Here is a 14665-nt window from a genome sequence, read left to right as displayed (position 1 = left end):
GGTTCTCATTTGTAAAAGAGTACGCTTACTTCTACTGCAATGAGGTCAGTTTGAGTTCTCCCCTTCTTGTCACTTGAGCTCGTTTGCGGTATAAATTCTGAGAATGATTTCGATTTTATACTTTAAACGTACCAAAGTTTTTTTTTCATTTTTTGTCTTTTCGATTTGTTGTAAGTCTTGATGAAAACGTTAAGCATTGTATTCGAATACGTGAAAAATTTGCTTAGAATATTATTAAGTTTTCTTTTATGGTGTTGATCGCTTGCATTCGTCTGGAAGCTCTCTTGACTCATTCGATCTGTTAGGATTTCCTATCGTACTAATTATGTCTTTAACTTTCACAAATAGCCTTCTTAATTTTCTTCAGAATCATTCTTAACGATTTCTATGTTGCTTAAACTGAACCCCAGCTTCTCAATTGCCTTCATTTGTCTTAGTTATTCTTAATTCCCTTAAGAATTTATTCCCTCTGAATTGCTAACTGTTCACTCTCTACTGCTCTGTGGTTTTCTCTACTGCTCTGTGGTTTTCTCTACTGCTCTGTAGTTTTCTCTACTGCTCCGTAGAATTATTAATGAATCTAAAATATTCTTAACTGCTCTGTAATACTTATTCATGAGTGTTACTTTTTTAATTTCTGCTTGCGAATTTTCTTATTCTACTCTGTAATACTCTTATTCGTGAGTGTTACTTTTGAAATTTCTGCTTGCGGATTGTCTAACTCAAGATCTGCGTTTTCGAATTTTCGAGAAAAGAAAAAACTTTTTTTAGGTAAGCTATTTCTTATATTTAATGATATTTATGTTTTTATTCAATTTTAGATCTCAATGAGATAGTCAGTTTTAATTTTCTCTCTTGCAGATTTGTTGGGTGAACAGATGCGGTACTTTACAGCTGATGTATAATAACTGAAAGAAGAGCAATGTTTACAGCTTTTGTTTAATATCTACCTGCAACATTCAGAGTGGAGATTTTGTTAAGAGTAGAGTTTCAATGTTTAACTCCTCTTTTCACCCCTTATGTCAAACTTTGTAATGTAATTAGATCTGTCAACTTCTATATTGCTTTCAGTAGTAATTTCTCGAATTTTATCAGGATGACAACTTGCTACTAAATGTATTCATAACTATAAATATTTAAGTTTCTTTCAGTATCAGTATTTTTTAAACATTCTGTAATAATCATATTAATGTATTTTTATATTATTGATGTACTGATGTTTAGAGCTTTTTATACCCTAGAAGGTTCCCGTTTTCGGAGAAAATGTTGTCTCAATGTAAATCAACAGAAGTATGAAGCACTACCGAAAGTTTTATACATTAAACTTTCGGTGACATGTCACTAAGTATTTGTTTTAAGCTTTTTTTTTATTGCATTTATTTTCATATTGTAGGGTGACGGCACCAGTAACAGACATGTTTAAGACATCGCTCTCAGGTTAACTCAATTTTCTGAGCCTTTTAAAACTATTTTTCTTTCATGCAATTACATCTCATCTAACGTTTGGCTGCTTCTGGACCTTCTAAATTAGTTAATTATATTTTTATTTGCTCAATTTCGATAAGGTCCGACCCCAGTAGCAGACACCAACATTTCTGATGATACCCAGTAACAGATAGGATGAGGAAAGGATGAGTAATGGACAGAATTCCCCTTTTTTCTCTTCAAAATGTGCAGAAGTTCTTTATTTTTAGACTTTAAATTCAAATGAACATGAAACATCGGCAGACCTCGTGGTGGCTGTTCATATCCTTCCACCACTGCCTTGTAGGTACAAACTGGCTCATAAAATTCACTCTGATAACACTAGATGGTGGCACCTTATTCATGGGTCACAGCAATACTAGTGTTACCCCGCCTAAAATTCTTAACTTACGCCTGTCTGTTACTGAACCCTTGTCTGTTACTGGTGCTGTTACCCTACTTTTCAAATATTGGTTGTTAATTGTTTTATTTTTCTAGGAAATTGATAATTTCGTCGCTATGCTCGATCGCTTCTATTAGACGGTAACATAGTTGAGCCACGGAGAGATGGCAGATGAACAGGAAAAGGGAACAGACCATTGCATTTTGTAATGGTAAGATCAGCGAGAACGCGAAAGCAGTCAAGTTTTTACTGCTTGCACTTCCTCGCTGAACATGTCGCTGAGTATATTTAATTACAGCACTTATTTATTTTCATATTTTTGCTATATCTTCACAAATGTTAATTAAATTTTGTAGTTTACTTAGGCAATTTCAATATTCAAAGCAAGCGTTCTTTGCAGGAGAAGTTGACCGACGACTGTCGGCATGATGTAATTTCGTAGTTTGGCCTGACGTCCTTCTAACGGAAGATAACGCAAAGACGCACAGAGGGAAGTCCACATAGCTTACGTGGTGGCTAAGCATACTCCTCATTTCAAGCTCTTAAATATTTGTTTCATGTTTTAAGTTATCTCCTAAAATATTGTTTATTAAATTTAGTATATAACCTATGCATTTTCAATGTTCAAAGCAAGCGTTCTTTGCAGGAAAAGTTGACAAACTACTATCGGCACGATGTAATGTCGTAGTTTGGCCTGACGACGTCTTCTAACGGAAGATAAGCAGACGGACGCAAAGATGTGCAGCGAGGGGTCCACATAGCTTAAGTGGTGGCTGAGTATACTCCTTATATCAAGCTCCTAATTATGTTTCATGTTTTAAATTGTATCTCCTCGAGTAATGTGATTAAATTTTGTATTTTACTTGGGCAATTTCAATATATTCGAAGCAAGCCGTTCTTTGCAGGAGAAGTTGACAGACTACTATCGGCATGATGTAATTTCGTAGTTTGACCTGACGACGTCTTCTTACGGAGGATAACGCAAAGACGTACAGAGAGGGGTCCATGTAGCTTACGTGGTGGCTAAGTAAACTCTTCATTTCAAGTTCTTAATTATTTGTTTTATGTTTTAAATTGTATCTCCTCAAATATTTTTTATGAATTTTTGTATTTTACTTGCGTAATTTCAATATTCAAAGCAAGCGTTCTTTGCTGGAGAAGTTTAAAAACTACTATCGGCACGATGTACTTTCGTAGTTTGGCCTGAAGACGTTTTCTAACGAAAGATGACCCAAAGACGTAGAGAGGGGTCCACATATCTTAAGTGGTTTCAAGTATACTCCTCAATTTAAAGTTCTTAATTATTTGTTTCATGTTTTGATTTGTACTCGTATCTCCTCAAATATTGTTAATTTTTGTAATTTACGTAGGCAATTTCAGTATTCAAAGCAAGCGTTCTTTTCAGGAGAAGTTGACTGACGACTATCGGCAAAGTGTAATTTCGTAGTTTAACTTGACGACGTTTTCTAACGGAAGATAACGCAAAGACGTACATGAAGGGTCCACAAAGCTTAAGTAGTGGCTAAGAGGCAAAGCATACTCCACATTTCAAGCTCTTAATTATTTTCATGTTTTAAACTGTATTTTCTTGAATATTGTTTGTAAAATGTTGCAATTTCCTAAGACATTTGTTTCTTAATGAAAATATTTTTCAGGTAGACAATTATTCATTGGCAGACTCTAAATGAGGACATTTTTTAGAGATACTATATCATATCATGGAGTAGAAGCTAAAGTAACTGCACTTCTAAAGTGGCAAATGTGTCGCAACATCAGAAGTGTATATTGACTTCTTAATTGCTACACTTGTTTTTTTAATTTTTTTAAAAACTGATTTCTTAAATGTTGGACTTTTTTCTTTCAAGTATGCACTAAGAAACCGAAAACTGATAACTTAAATACTTACAATAGAAATTTCATTGTAGTATTTGCTTTTAAACTTTTCATTGAATAATCTTTCAATATTAATTCATTGTTTGTTTATTCAGTTCCTATGCAGAAGGTTGAAAGAGCTAAGCTCTCATCTGCACAAACGATTTTGGTGAATATGTTTTGAAAGGTTCTTAACTTGTTGAGAGAGGTTACTTGTGGAAATAATTTTAACTTCAACATATGTTTTTATGCATGTATATGATTTTTTGACTTTAAAATTAGGTTTTGAAGAAAACCAGTTTATTGACCGGACTAACGTGGGAAAGATATCAAAATAGGCAAAAGATTTTGCCATTTACTCCCCTTTATGCGCCAATTTTTTTCATCAAATGCTCAGTTTTTATTGTATTTTTTTCAGGGCTTGAAATTTAAAAAAAAGTGGACTCGTAACCGTCGTCGTGCATTAGAAAACTATAGATTGGATCTAAAGGTAAAATTGGTATAAATTTAATCATAAGTATAGACCTTGAAAGCCTAATGAGGTATATATGTCGTTGAATTAAGTTATTTCTTAGTTTATTGCTGAAACGAAGTATTTTGAACTATATTATCTATACTTTGTTTAAATGTTATTGTGATATTTTCATACGATCTTAAATATTTTTTTCATGCTCTTTAAAATTTCGCTTGCTTATTGGGTGCGCACCTTTTATACTTGTGCATTTTTTTCATATTCTGTATTTTTTCATATACGTTTGTACTTTCCCTTCATTTAGTTCCAATTATGAAATGCTTCTTTCAAATTTTAACTCTAACCTTTTATTGCATATCTCGTGACTTGTTGAATATTTTTTAGACATGCGTTTATTTCTTGTGTATTGAACATATTTTATCCTATGTGCTTTTTCTTCAAAATATATGCTCAGACAATATAATCTTTGTTTTTCAGGAACTTAAAAATTTCTCTGGTAATTAGGTCAATAAGTTCAATTGATTGCTTTCTTTCGGTACTTCATTCCTTAAAAATATAGTTCAATTCTAAAATCGAGGTAGAAAATTAAAAGCTTGGTGCTGTTTTATTTGGTCAAACTTTTAAGGTTCAAAAGTTGCCGAAAATATCTAAGTACTGAAGGTTCAAAACTGTCCTGGAGAAATAATGTTTTTATTGGGTATTACACATAATAATCAAGTTGTGTAAATAATTGTCGCAACTTATAGTTATTTGTTTTGATTTGGTCTTGTGTTCATGGTATGTTTTTAAGCATTTTACACGAAGATCATAGAAAATTGTGTCTAAAACTGGTAAGCGTTTTGCGTGTGAACCTTGAATGGTAAAATTTAGACATGAATGCCTAATCTGCATGCAATATTATAATGCATGTCGGGAGAAATATATTCTCTCCCTAGAAGAATTATCAATTAGGGTTTAAAGAGCTGTTAAGGTTTATTATGCATTCTTTGCTCATTGTGTTTACAATATGTGGTGCTGGGGCCTCCGTGTCTCTGAGATAGAAAGGTAGAAGCTTCGCTTCAAGTGCCAGATGTCGTGGGTTTGATTCCTACAGGTGTCCTAGGTGTTATTTCCTCTCTTTGCATAGTGAATCTTTCTTGTGTTGTCTTCTTTATAAACAAATAAGTCCAACCTCTAGAGGTAATGGCATTTCATATCCTCATAGAGGTTAATAGTGGCATAACACTATCAAAAGGTTGTGCTGAATGTAGTGTATATAAATACAGTTCTTGTCCTAAAAAACCTTCAAGTCTTTGGAATGTACAACTTAAAGTCAATTTAAGGAACTTAGAAGCGTTGTGTAATGAATTCATACTGTACAAAATTGACATAGGTACTCTTTGGAGCAATAAGAGTGCTTTAAGATTAATGCCTATTTTATGGTAGTAATAAGCACTAGTTGTGCTGAATGTAGTGTATGTAAATAGTTTTTGTTTTGAAAAAACCTTCAAATTTTTGGAAGGTGCTTCTTGTTTCAATGCTCGGAGAGTTGCTTAATGCCAATTTAAGGAAGGTAGAAGCGTTGTGTAATGTATGTATACTGTATAATATTGACATAGGTACTCTCTTTGGAGCAATAAGAGTGCTTAAAGGTTAACGGTTGGTTTATGGTGATAATAAGCACAAGTTGTGCTGAATGTAGTGTATATAAATACAGTTCTTGTCTTGAACAAAAAAAATATCAAATTTCTGGAAGGCGCTTCTTGTTTCAATGCTCGGAGTGTTGCTTAATGTCAATTTAAGGAACATAGAAGCGTTGTGTAATGAATGCATACTGTGCGCAATTGACATAGGTACTTTTTGGAGCAATAAGAGTGCTTAAAGGTTAACGGTTGGTTTATGGTGATAATAAGCACAAGGTGTGCTAAATGTAGTGTATATAAATACAGTTCTTGTCTTGAAAAAAAAACATCAAATTTTTGGAAGGTGCTCCTTGTTTCAATGCTCGGAGAGTTGCTTAATGTCAATTTAAGGAACGTAGAAGCGTTGTGTAATGTATGATACTGTATAATATTGACATAGGTACTCTCTTTGGAGCAATAAGAGTGCTTAAAGGTTAACGGTTGGTTTATGGTGATAATAAGCACAAGTTGTGCTGAATGTAGTGTATATAAATACAGTTCTTGTCTTGAAAAAAAAAAACATCAAATTTTTGGAAGGTGCTCCTTGTTTCAATGCTCGGAGAGTTGCTTAATGTCAATTTAAGGAACGTAGAAGCGTTGTGTAATGTATGATACTGTATAATATTGACATAGGTACTCTCTTTGGAGCAATAAGAGTGCTTAAAGGTTAACGGTTGGTTTATGGTGATAATAAGCACAAATTGTGCTGAATGTATTGTATATAAATACAGTTCTTGTCCTGAAAAAAATACCATCAATTTTTTGGAAGGTACTCCTTGTTTCAACGCTCGGAGAGTTGCTTAATGCCAATTTAAGGAACGTAGAAGCGTTGTGTAATGTATGTATACTGTATAAAATGACATAGGTGCTCTTTGGAGCAATAAGAGTGTTTAAAGGTTAATGGTTTATGGTGATAATAAGTTCTAGTTGTGCTGAATGTAGTCTATATAAATACAGTTCTTGTTCTAAAAAAAACCTTCAAAATTTTAGAAGGTACATGGTACAAATAAATCAAATTACTGGCGGGGCTTTCTTCAAATGTGTGTTTTTGTGGTCTGTTGGCTCAAATTATTCGTCTTGATGATTTTAAGTAATGTTTGAAATGTACTTCCTTATGTTAGGCTGTGTTGAAATAATTGTTTTATTCTTTAATTTATATATATAATATATATACTAAGGGGTTTCTCCATTTTGATTTTAGTTTTTGCATGCATTTTTTTCTGTTAACTTTCAATTAATAAAATTAGTTTTGGCTTGTTATATATGCAGAAATATTAATGTTTTAATTTGACATTTTTCTCAAAATTAAAGTACTAGTTATCTTTCTAGGTTTGGAAACTAACATTAGACGGGAAGGAAATCTAGGGATGTGGGCGCTTTGAACCTCAGCCAGGCACTCAATTCCTGCTCCATAATAAAGCTCCAGATATGATTGGAACGTGGAAGGCTTCCACCAGTCACCATTAGCGTACATGGAGGGTCTTTGAATAAGCAGCAGCTTATCCGTGCCCTTTTGTCCATGAGCTCAAGAGTAACCAATTGGACTCCCTCTTCGTTGAATAATATTGCTTCTTATTTAAAATATTCTATGCCCATCTCACTAATGTAAGACTTGAACTAGTTGCTGAAAGTGATGTAATTGTTTTTCGTAAAAAATATCACCTGAATGTTTTATGTAGGAATCTATTCAATTAATTAAATAGTGACAGCTATTTGTGTTTCAAATTGTTTTCTTTTCATTTTCGACTTGTGGAAAAGGCTCCAACTCGTCCCTTTATCAACGCTCTAAAAGTTTTTTTTTTTTTTAAATATTTTTTATCCATTTGTATTTTTTCCGAAAAAAAAAAAGCTCGAAGCTATTGGTTAGGTACATAAATTCATTACACTTTCTTGTTCTAAGCAAGAGTAATTTATAATATTTCAGGCATTTTATTGGCTACTAGTGGTACCCGCACGGCTTTGCCCGTAATAGAAAAATTAAAAGATCTTTTGGTTCGGCTGTATATTTACAAATAATGTGTGGTGAATTTTCTCTTCAATTGGCTTGTACCCATGTTACGGTTCCACGTTATGATACTCGCCAATAGGCTTGTGCCCATGTTACGATTCCACGTTATGATAATTTCGTAATTTACTAGTCTATCTTATGATAATTTTGTTCTTAAAATTGGAATAGAAAAAGAACCACATCGAATTTTCGAAAAAATCGCTTCGAGGGGGCACACCCCCATGCTACAAACTAACTTTGTGCCAAATTTTATGAAAATTGGCCGAATGGTCTAGGCGCTATGCGCGTCACAGACATCCTGACATCCAGACAGAGAGACTTTCAGCTTTATTATTAGTAAAGAAGATTCATTTAGCAAGATTATTTATTCTAAGCAAAAACACCAATTAATCGGCTAAAATTGATTTATTTTTGATAATCGATCAAGTGACAGATTAGATTACTGCCGTTATTCAATGCAAGCCTAATTTTAACCTTTAAGTTAAAATTTAGATCACTTTTTGACTCCCCTCCTCCTTTTTTTTTATTGTAGGTTCATTTTACATAAGGGACCAATTCAAAATCGGTTGAGAACTCTATGTATATGAAGAAGTAACTGTTAAAAATTCATCTAACAAAAGAACTTCTAAAAATTTTTTTGGTAAAAAATTAAACTGTTCATTCACTGATTGTATTACTTTGCTTTATTATGTATTTTCTTAACCCCCAAAACCATATTTTTAGAAGTGAGAATGCTTAAAGACAAATGTTACATCCTGAGAAATGGATAAGAATTAAGACGGTTCAATTAAACTTAATTCAACAGTAACAAAGGTCCAGTAACAGACAGTCATAAGTTTGGATTTAAATAACAAGAATTTTAGGCGGGTAAAACTGATGTTGCTGCGACTCGTGAATACGGTGCAACCATCCAGTGCTATCAAAGGGAATTTTATGAGTCGGTTATTTACTAGGCAGTGGTGGAAGTTTATGAACAGTTACCACGTGGTCTGCCGGTGTTTCATGTTCAGTTGAATTTAATCTCATCAAAAACAACCCTGTTGTAAAAATTTCCCTGCCAAGAAAACCTTTAAATTTTCCGCACAAAAAAAAAAGCCTTCATCCTAAACCCCAAAACCCTCAGCCTTAAAAAGTTATTAGTATGCCCGCCAAGTATCTGCCAAACTATCATCCTCCCTGTTCTCCTCTTTCATCACATCTACTTCCGTTAGAACCTCCTCCCACCTTCAACTCTTCAGTAATATGGATAGATCCTTTAAACTGTTTATCCTGTTTGGCGAAAAGCTTTTTAAAGTGAAGTGGTTGTTTGGTGAGCGAGGAAATTTTTACAACAGGGTTGTTTTTGATGAGATTAATTACTAGAAGGCAGAGGTCTAATCTTACATTTTTGTCCCGTTGCTGCACCAATCGGAACTTCTATATTCTCCACACGCAAAAATGAATTTTAAAAAAATAAAGTTTGGAGGTTGGACTAAACTGGTTCTTGCATCAAAGACCTCAATTGTAGACTTAAGACTATTGTTGGTGACTTTAAGACTACAAAGGGACCTCATGCCTGAAATACCTTACGTACCCCGTTAAGTATAAATCTGGACGTGATTAGAACTAATATTGCTCAAAAAAAAAAAAAACCTTGCTCCCCCCACCACCTTGGAATTCAGTCCTAAATCCATTAACCTAAGGCCTACGGCTAAGAGGTGGGGTGCGTGCGGAGAAAAGTCCTAAATCCACTTATGTTCAGGAGCTCTCTCTTCTAGGTCGAAATTTTACCCTGTTTCAGATTCAGTTTATTGTAGTCTAGACTTGCTTTCCCGTATGCGATTCTGAAATTAAAATACTCTTATAGTGATAATTTACAATAAACCAATGAAATATCTTGCCAACTGACAGCATTTAGTAGAATCTGTCACGACCAGTGAATACCAGGGGCGTACACAGACGTTTTGAGGGCCGTCAAAAATGACTTTTACGGACCCTCCTCTATCTTGTTTACCCCCGCGTCCCTACATATATTTCACACCTCATAAAAAAAAAATTTCGGACCTCCTTCAGGCTCGGAACCGCGCCAACAAGTGTCCTTTTGCTCCCCCCCCCCCCCGTGCATGCCAACGTTCATGCATAAACACCACTAAGCATGACCCACGCATTTATAACAGGTAGAAGGCCCGGGGCCGCTTTGTCTAACGGTGCAGGCACCTTAATAGACGTACAAATCTAAGTTTTTATCGCCCCTTTTTCAGTCTGCGACGGATCCCAATTTCTCTGGCCCCCTCCCGTTTATTCAATGTGGGAGCCATGGCCCCCAGAGAGAAATTTGATAAGAGAGGAGGAAAGCATTCCCACGTGTGAACTTCGGCTACTCACTTTGGTCCCTGCTTACGATGAAAAAAGTAAACCTGTTTCCAAACGCTTTTTTTACATAGAGTAAACGAATTACATGTTTTTTTATTTTTAAATTTTTATTATGACACTTTAAAAATTTCTAGGTGTTAATTTAAATGTATCAAGTTCAATGAAAAAATTGCTTGAAGTGGCCCACTTGACAGTTGGCCCAGTCGGGGATCCCCGACTAGCCGATCTGGTCAGTCCGCCCCTGGGTAACATTATGTATTTATTTCAAGGAAACTTTCCATCCATAAGGAATTAAGGGGTCCGGGACACAAAAATCGTCAAATTTTGCAATTTTTTTTTATCATTTGAAAAACTACTCCGTTTTCTTCTGCTTAAAAGGACGTTTGAATATTGTTTCTATCTTAATTAGAACGAAAGATGCAATTATTTTTGTTGCATGCACCTAACTAATCTGTATTTAACTTTAAAATTTTAAACGCGTTTTTCTCCATGTTGCAATTTTTCTCGATTTCTTGCATTCAAACTCTTATAAGTCAGGAACCGATAAAGTAATGAAATTTGGAGCATATCTTTTTCAAACAGTTTACTTTAATTTTTATTCGGCGAATTAAAAAAAAAGTTCACTGCAAAAAATTATTTTTTTAAAAAAAAGTATCTTCGAATTTTTCGAAATTTTTCTTCAAATATTATTTATTTTTTATTGAATCAATACTTTTAAAATCGCCGAATAAAAATTAAAGTTTAGACAATTTATACATAATTTTTTGAAAAAAATTTGAAAATTGACCAAGAATATTTTGAGTTATAGCAATTTAAAGCAAACCCATTTTTTGTTAGAAAAACAAATTAAATTGAATTAAATTTTTTTTAAAATATTTGTTATGATTTTCCTTATTAAATAGATGGTAAATCAGTGCAAAAAATTTCAAAACTCTAAAGTATTTAATAAAAATTTTTTCAAAATGTGTCCCGGACCCCCTTAAATGAAAAATTAAAAATTCTTACCATGCATCTGAAACGATCTTCTCCACAAGTATCCCAAATTTCTAAGTCCATTTTGTAATTTCCGATTACCCTAAGAATGAGAAAGTTTGAACATCAGTCAAAATTATGTCAAGTACAATCAAATTTTACAAAATGAATAGTTTTCTGGAAAAAGTTTTCGTTAAATTCGACTTGTGAGAACCTTTTTAAAATATCACTTTGAACTACGCGAATTTGACTTTTTTTAAACTTTGAACACATTTAACATTTCACTTTTTAAAAACTAAATGCCATAAATATGCTGTTGACTCAAAAAATAAATAAAATAAAAATAAATAAATAAAAAATAATAATGTAATAATAATTGTAATAATTTTAATACTTCGTTTGATTCGAGAGTGAACTTAGTGATCATTGTTTCATTAACAAAAATGGAATAGTTTATTACTGAGAGTTTCATTTTAAAAGATGTTATTTTTGATGTTAAATACTTTATTTTTTTCATTTACCCTATTGCTTCATAAAACATGCCCACACTATGGGAAACACAAGACGTGATACACATCTTTTGTTACAAACAAAAATATTATTCAAAAACAAAATTTTTTATGGTATCTACCCTGCTTATTTAATTTTTTGCCTCTTTTCTGAACACCACAGTGTTCTTTGTTATGATTAAACTACTACGTCATATCAAAAGAGGCAAATGCACATTCGTGTTATATTAACTGAATGAACCCGCACATGGGGAATAGAATAAATCATATTTATATAGATATGCAAAATTGTTAAAAATTTCTTGTGCTAAAATATGAATAAATTAAATTGCCAGCGTAAATAAAGCACACATCGTCAAAAAACTATCAAAATTTCAAGGCTACAGTAGTTTACCCGTCAATGAAAAATTTGTCAATTGTATTGTGTTGAGTATTATTGCACTAATGGAACAGTTAAACTATTGCTTAGAAATAGTTTTTTTCTGTAACTTTTGTTAGTTTACGCTTTATTTTTACTGTTGATAATTTTTTTCATTTTTAACCGACTTCAAAAAGGAGGCGGTTATCCGTTCCTAGCGTATGTATGTTTTTTACTTCTTTTTACGAAGTAAAGAAGTATTGTACTCGCGAAAAAAATGTTCACCCAAAAATCGGATTTAAATTTCATTTTGCTCGTCCCCGAATGAATATTGAGTTTTTTTTCAACCTAACCACACGTGGATATATGCCTAAAAACGTATAGACACCCGAAATATCCATTTTGACTATCCCCGAATTAATTACAACGATTTTTCTCGTGACGTCCGTATGTGCGTATGTATCTCGCATAACTCAAAAACTGTATGTCCCAGAAAGTTGAAACTTGGTAGGTAGACTCCTAGTGGGATCTAGTTGTGCACTTCCTGACACCATTGGTGGTTTTTTTTTTTCTTTTTAAATCTGTTCACGATATTCAGAGAGTTAACCATTGAGTCACATTAAAATGTCCACTATGGGAAAAAGGAATCTGTATAAAACGTGTTTTTGCTTCAGTTTGCAACAAACTTGGGTTAAAAATATTTAAAATGTTTCTTTGCATACTCTAAGGCACTATTATCATTAAATTGGCGTAAAAGGAAGTCATGTGATGTACACATCAGCTCGTTTTTTGTTTTACGATCACTTTTGTCGCTTCCACCTTATTCAGACAATGTAATGATGTGTTTTACATACGAACATGATTTCTGTACAAAAAGTACTGTTGAATACAAACCTCTCGTACTTAAAATACACCACCAGCTCAGTTTTTCCATCCGATTACTACAGTTTCGTGCTTTTTAGCACTCGTCAGCCCGGAATAGGAATCACATGAGCTGGAGGCGAAAAATCTCTTAAGGGAACAAAGAGAGCCAAACAAACTGGTAGCTAATGCAGAATTAGCAAACCAGATGAGCGACCGCAGCAATGGTGCGGTTCAACTCAAAGATTGATGGCAAAGCTAAGGTATTTTGTAGTAAGTTACCGCCCTAAAACCAGGGATAAGGCAGAAATACTTAAAATACACCACCAGCTCAGTTATTCCATCCGAGGACTGCTAATTTCCTCGGATGCAGTCCTCGGATGGAATAACTGAGCAGGTGGTGTATTTTAAGTATTTCTGCCTTAGCCCTGGCTTTAGGGCGGTAACTTACTACAAAAAACCTCTTGTATTTGGAGAGGACACTGTATGAGGTGCCGAGTTGTGGTTTGAATAGGGTGATGGAAATGGTATCATTCGATAGCGGTAAACGTGCGATTTGCAGTAGTGGCAATGGTGTATACTTCTTGATGGCGTTTATTACTTCTTGACATAGTGAAAAACAGCCCCAGAAGCAGTGCAATCCCAGAAATATAAATATACATTAGTGCTATATCATAAACATACCGAAATTCATTTTTAATCATGATCATGCCTTGGAATGTAAGTTTAATTTTATGGGAAAGTTCTTTCCTGAAGATCAGCAGTGCAACTCTAACTATGCAAAACGCGGTGCTTCCAGTTAAAAAAAAATCCAATGTGGAAATTTTTTGGGCTTACGGCTCATAGGAGTCCTACACTCTGGTTTTATGCCGAAACATAAGTGAAAAAATTGTAAAACAAACCGATCTGCTTTAATGATTTTTTTTAGATATTTTGAAAGGAAATACCCCTATGAGAGAGTCTCTCGGTTTGCTCCAAATGTTCATACTTTTAAACTTTGCACCTCTCTAGGCCCTCAAAAGAACGTTAATGGCTAATATAAAACTCCCTTCCCCTCCAAATAAAAATATATGGAACTCGAAAACTGAAAAAATTTGGGGGTCGTCATTTCCAAAACGTGGGACGTGATGTGGGAAAACGATTGTCATATTAGAATCTAGGGGGTCTTTTTACATAAGAATCAGCAAGAATTGTGTCAAATGCATTCTGAAGGTTTTTTTTTTTTTTTTTTGCCGCACAGTGTTAATGAAATAATAAAGAAGATCATTCTGCCACAATGAAGATTCGAAATAACTACAAAAATAATTATTTTTATTTTATAAACTCTTCTAATGACTAAGAGGGAATTTCAACCAATTTTATATGCAGAAATCTTTCATCATAAATCTAAATTTTCCTTAAGTCACTCCTTAGCATTAAAACAATGAAGGCCATATAACGCAATGTTATGTACGTAGTTGAAGATAGTACATATCACTTACATTAAAAAATATATCGTATGAAATTTTCGACATCATATTTCATAAAGATGTACAACGTAGCATCAACAAATTGAGGAAGTGCAAAAGCACGAGAAGAAATGTAAAACTCTTATCGAAAATCATAAATTTTTGTACATAAAAAATATATATGAAACGGCGACCTTTCTTGCTTCCTGCCTTGTCTCGACGAACTACCTCTTCCTTTTAAAGATATTTTTCAGCCCCAAGAGGCATCTTTTGGCAGTGACTGAT

At 33.7% G+C, this 14665-nt stretch overlaps 1 protein-coding gene across 1 annotated transcript in view; it reads right to left on the bottom strand.

The window, feature by feature from the left end:
- Nucleotides 1-14665, bottom strand: part of LOC129231257 (uncharacterized) — a 90397-nt gene that overhangs the window by 41080 nt on the left and 34652 nt on the right. The window contains exon 3 of the mRNA XM_054865535.1: nucleotides 11238-11307. Within this exon, the coding sequence (XP_054721510.1) occupies nucleotides 11238-11307 (70 nt within the window). The remainder of the gene's footprint in view (nucleotides 1-11237; nucleotides 11308-14665) is intronic.

This window comes from Uloborus diversus, chromosome 10 (genome assembly GCF_026930045.1).
Source record: "Uloborus diversus isolate 005 chromosome 10, Udiv.v.3.1, whole genome shotgun sequence".
Classification (NCBI taxonomy): Eukaryota; Metazoa; Arthropoda; class Arachnida; order Araneae; family Uloboridae; genus Uloborus; species Uloborus diversus.
This window is presented reverse-complemented; position numbering and strand designations above follow the sequence as displayed.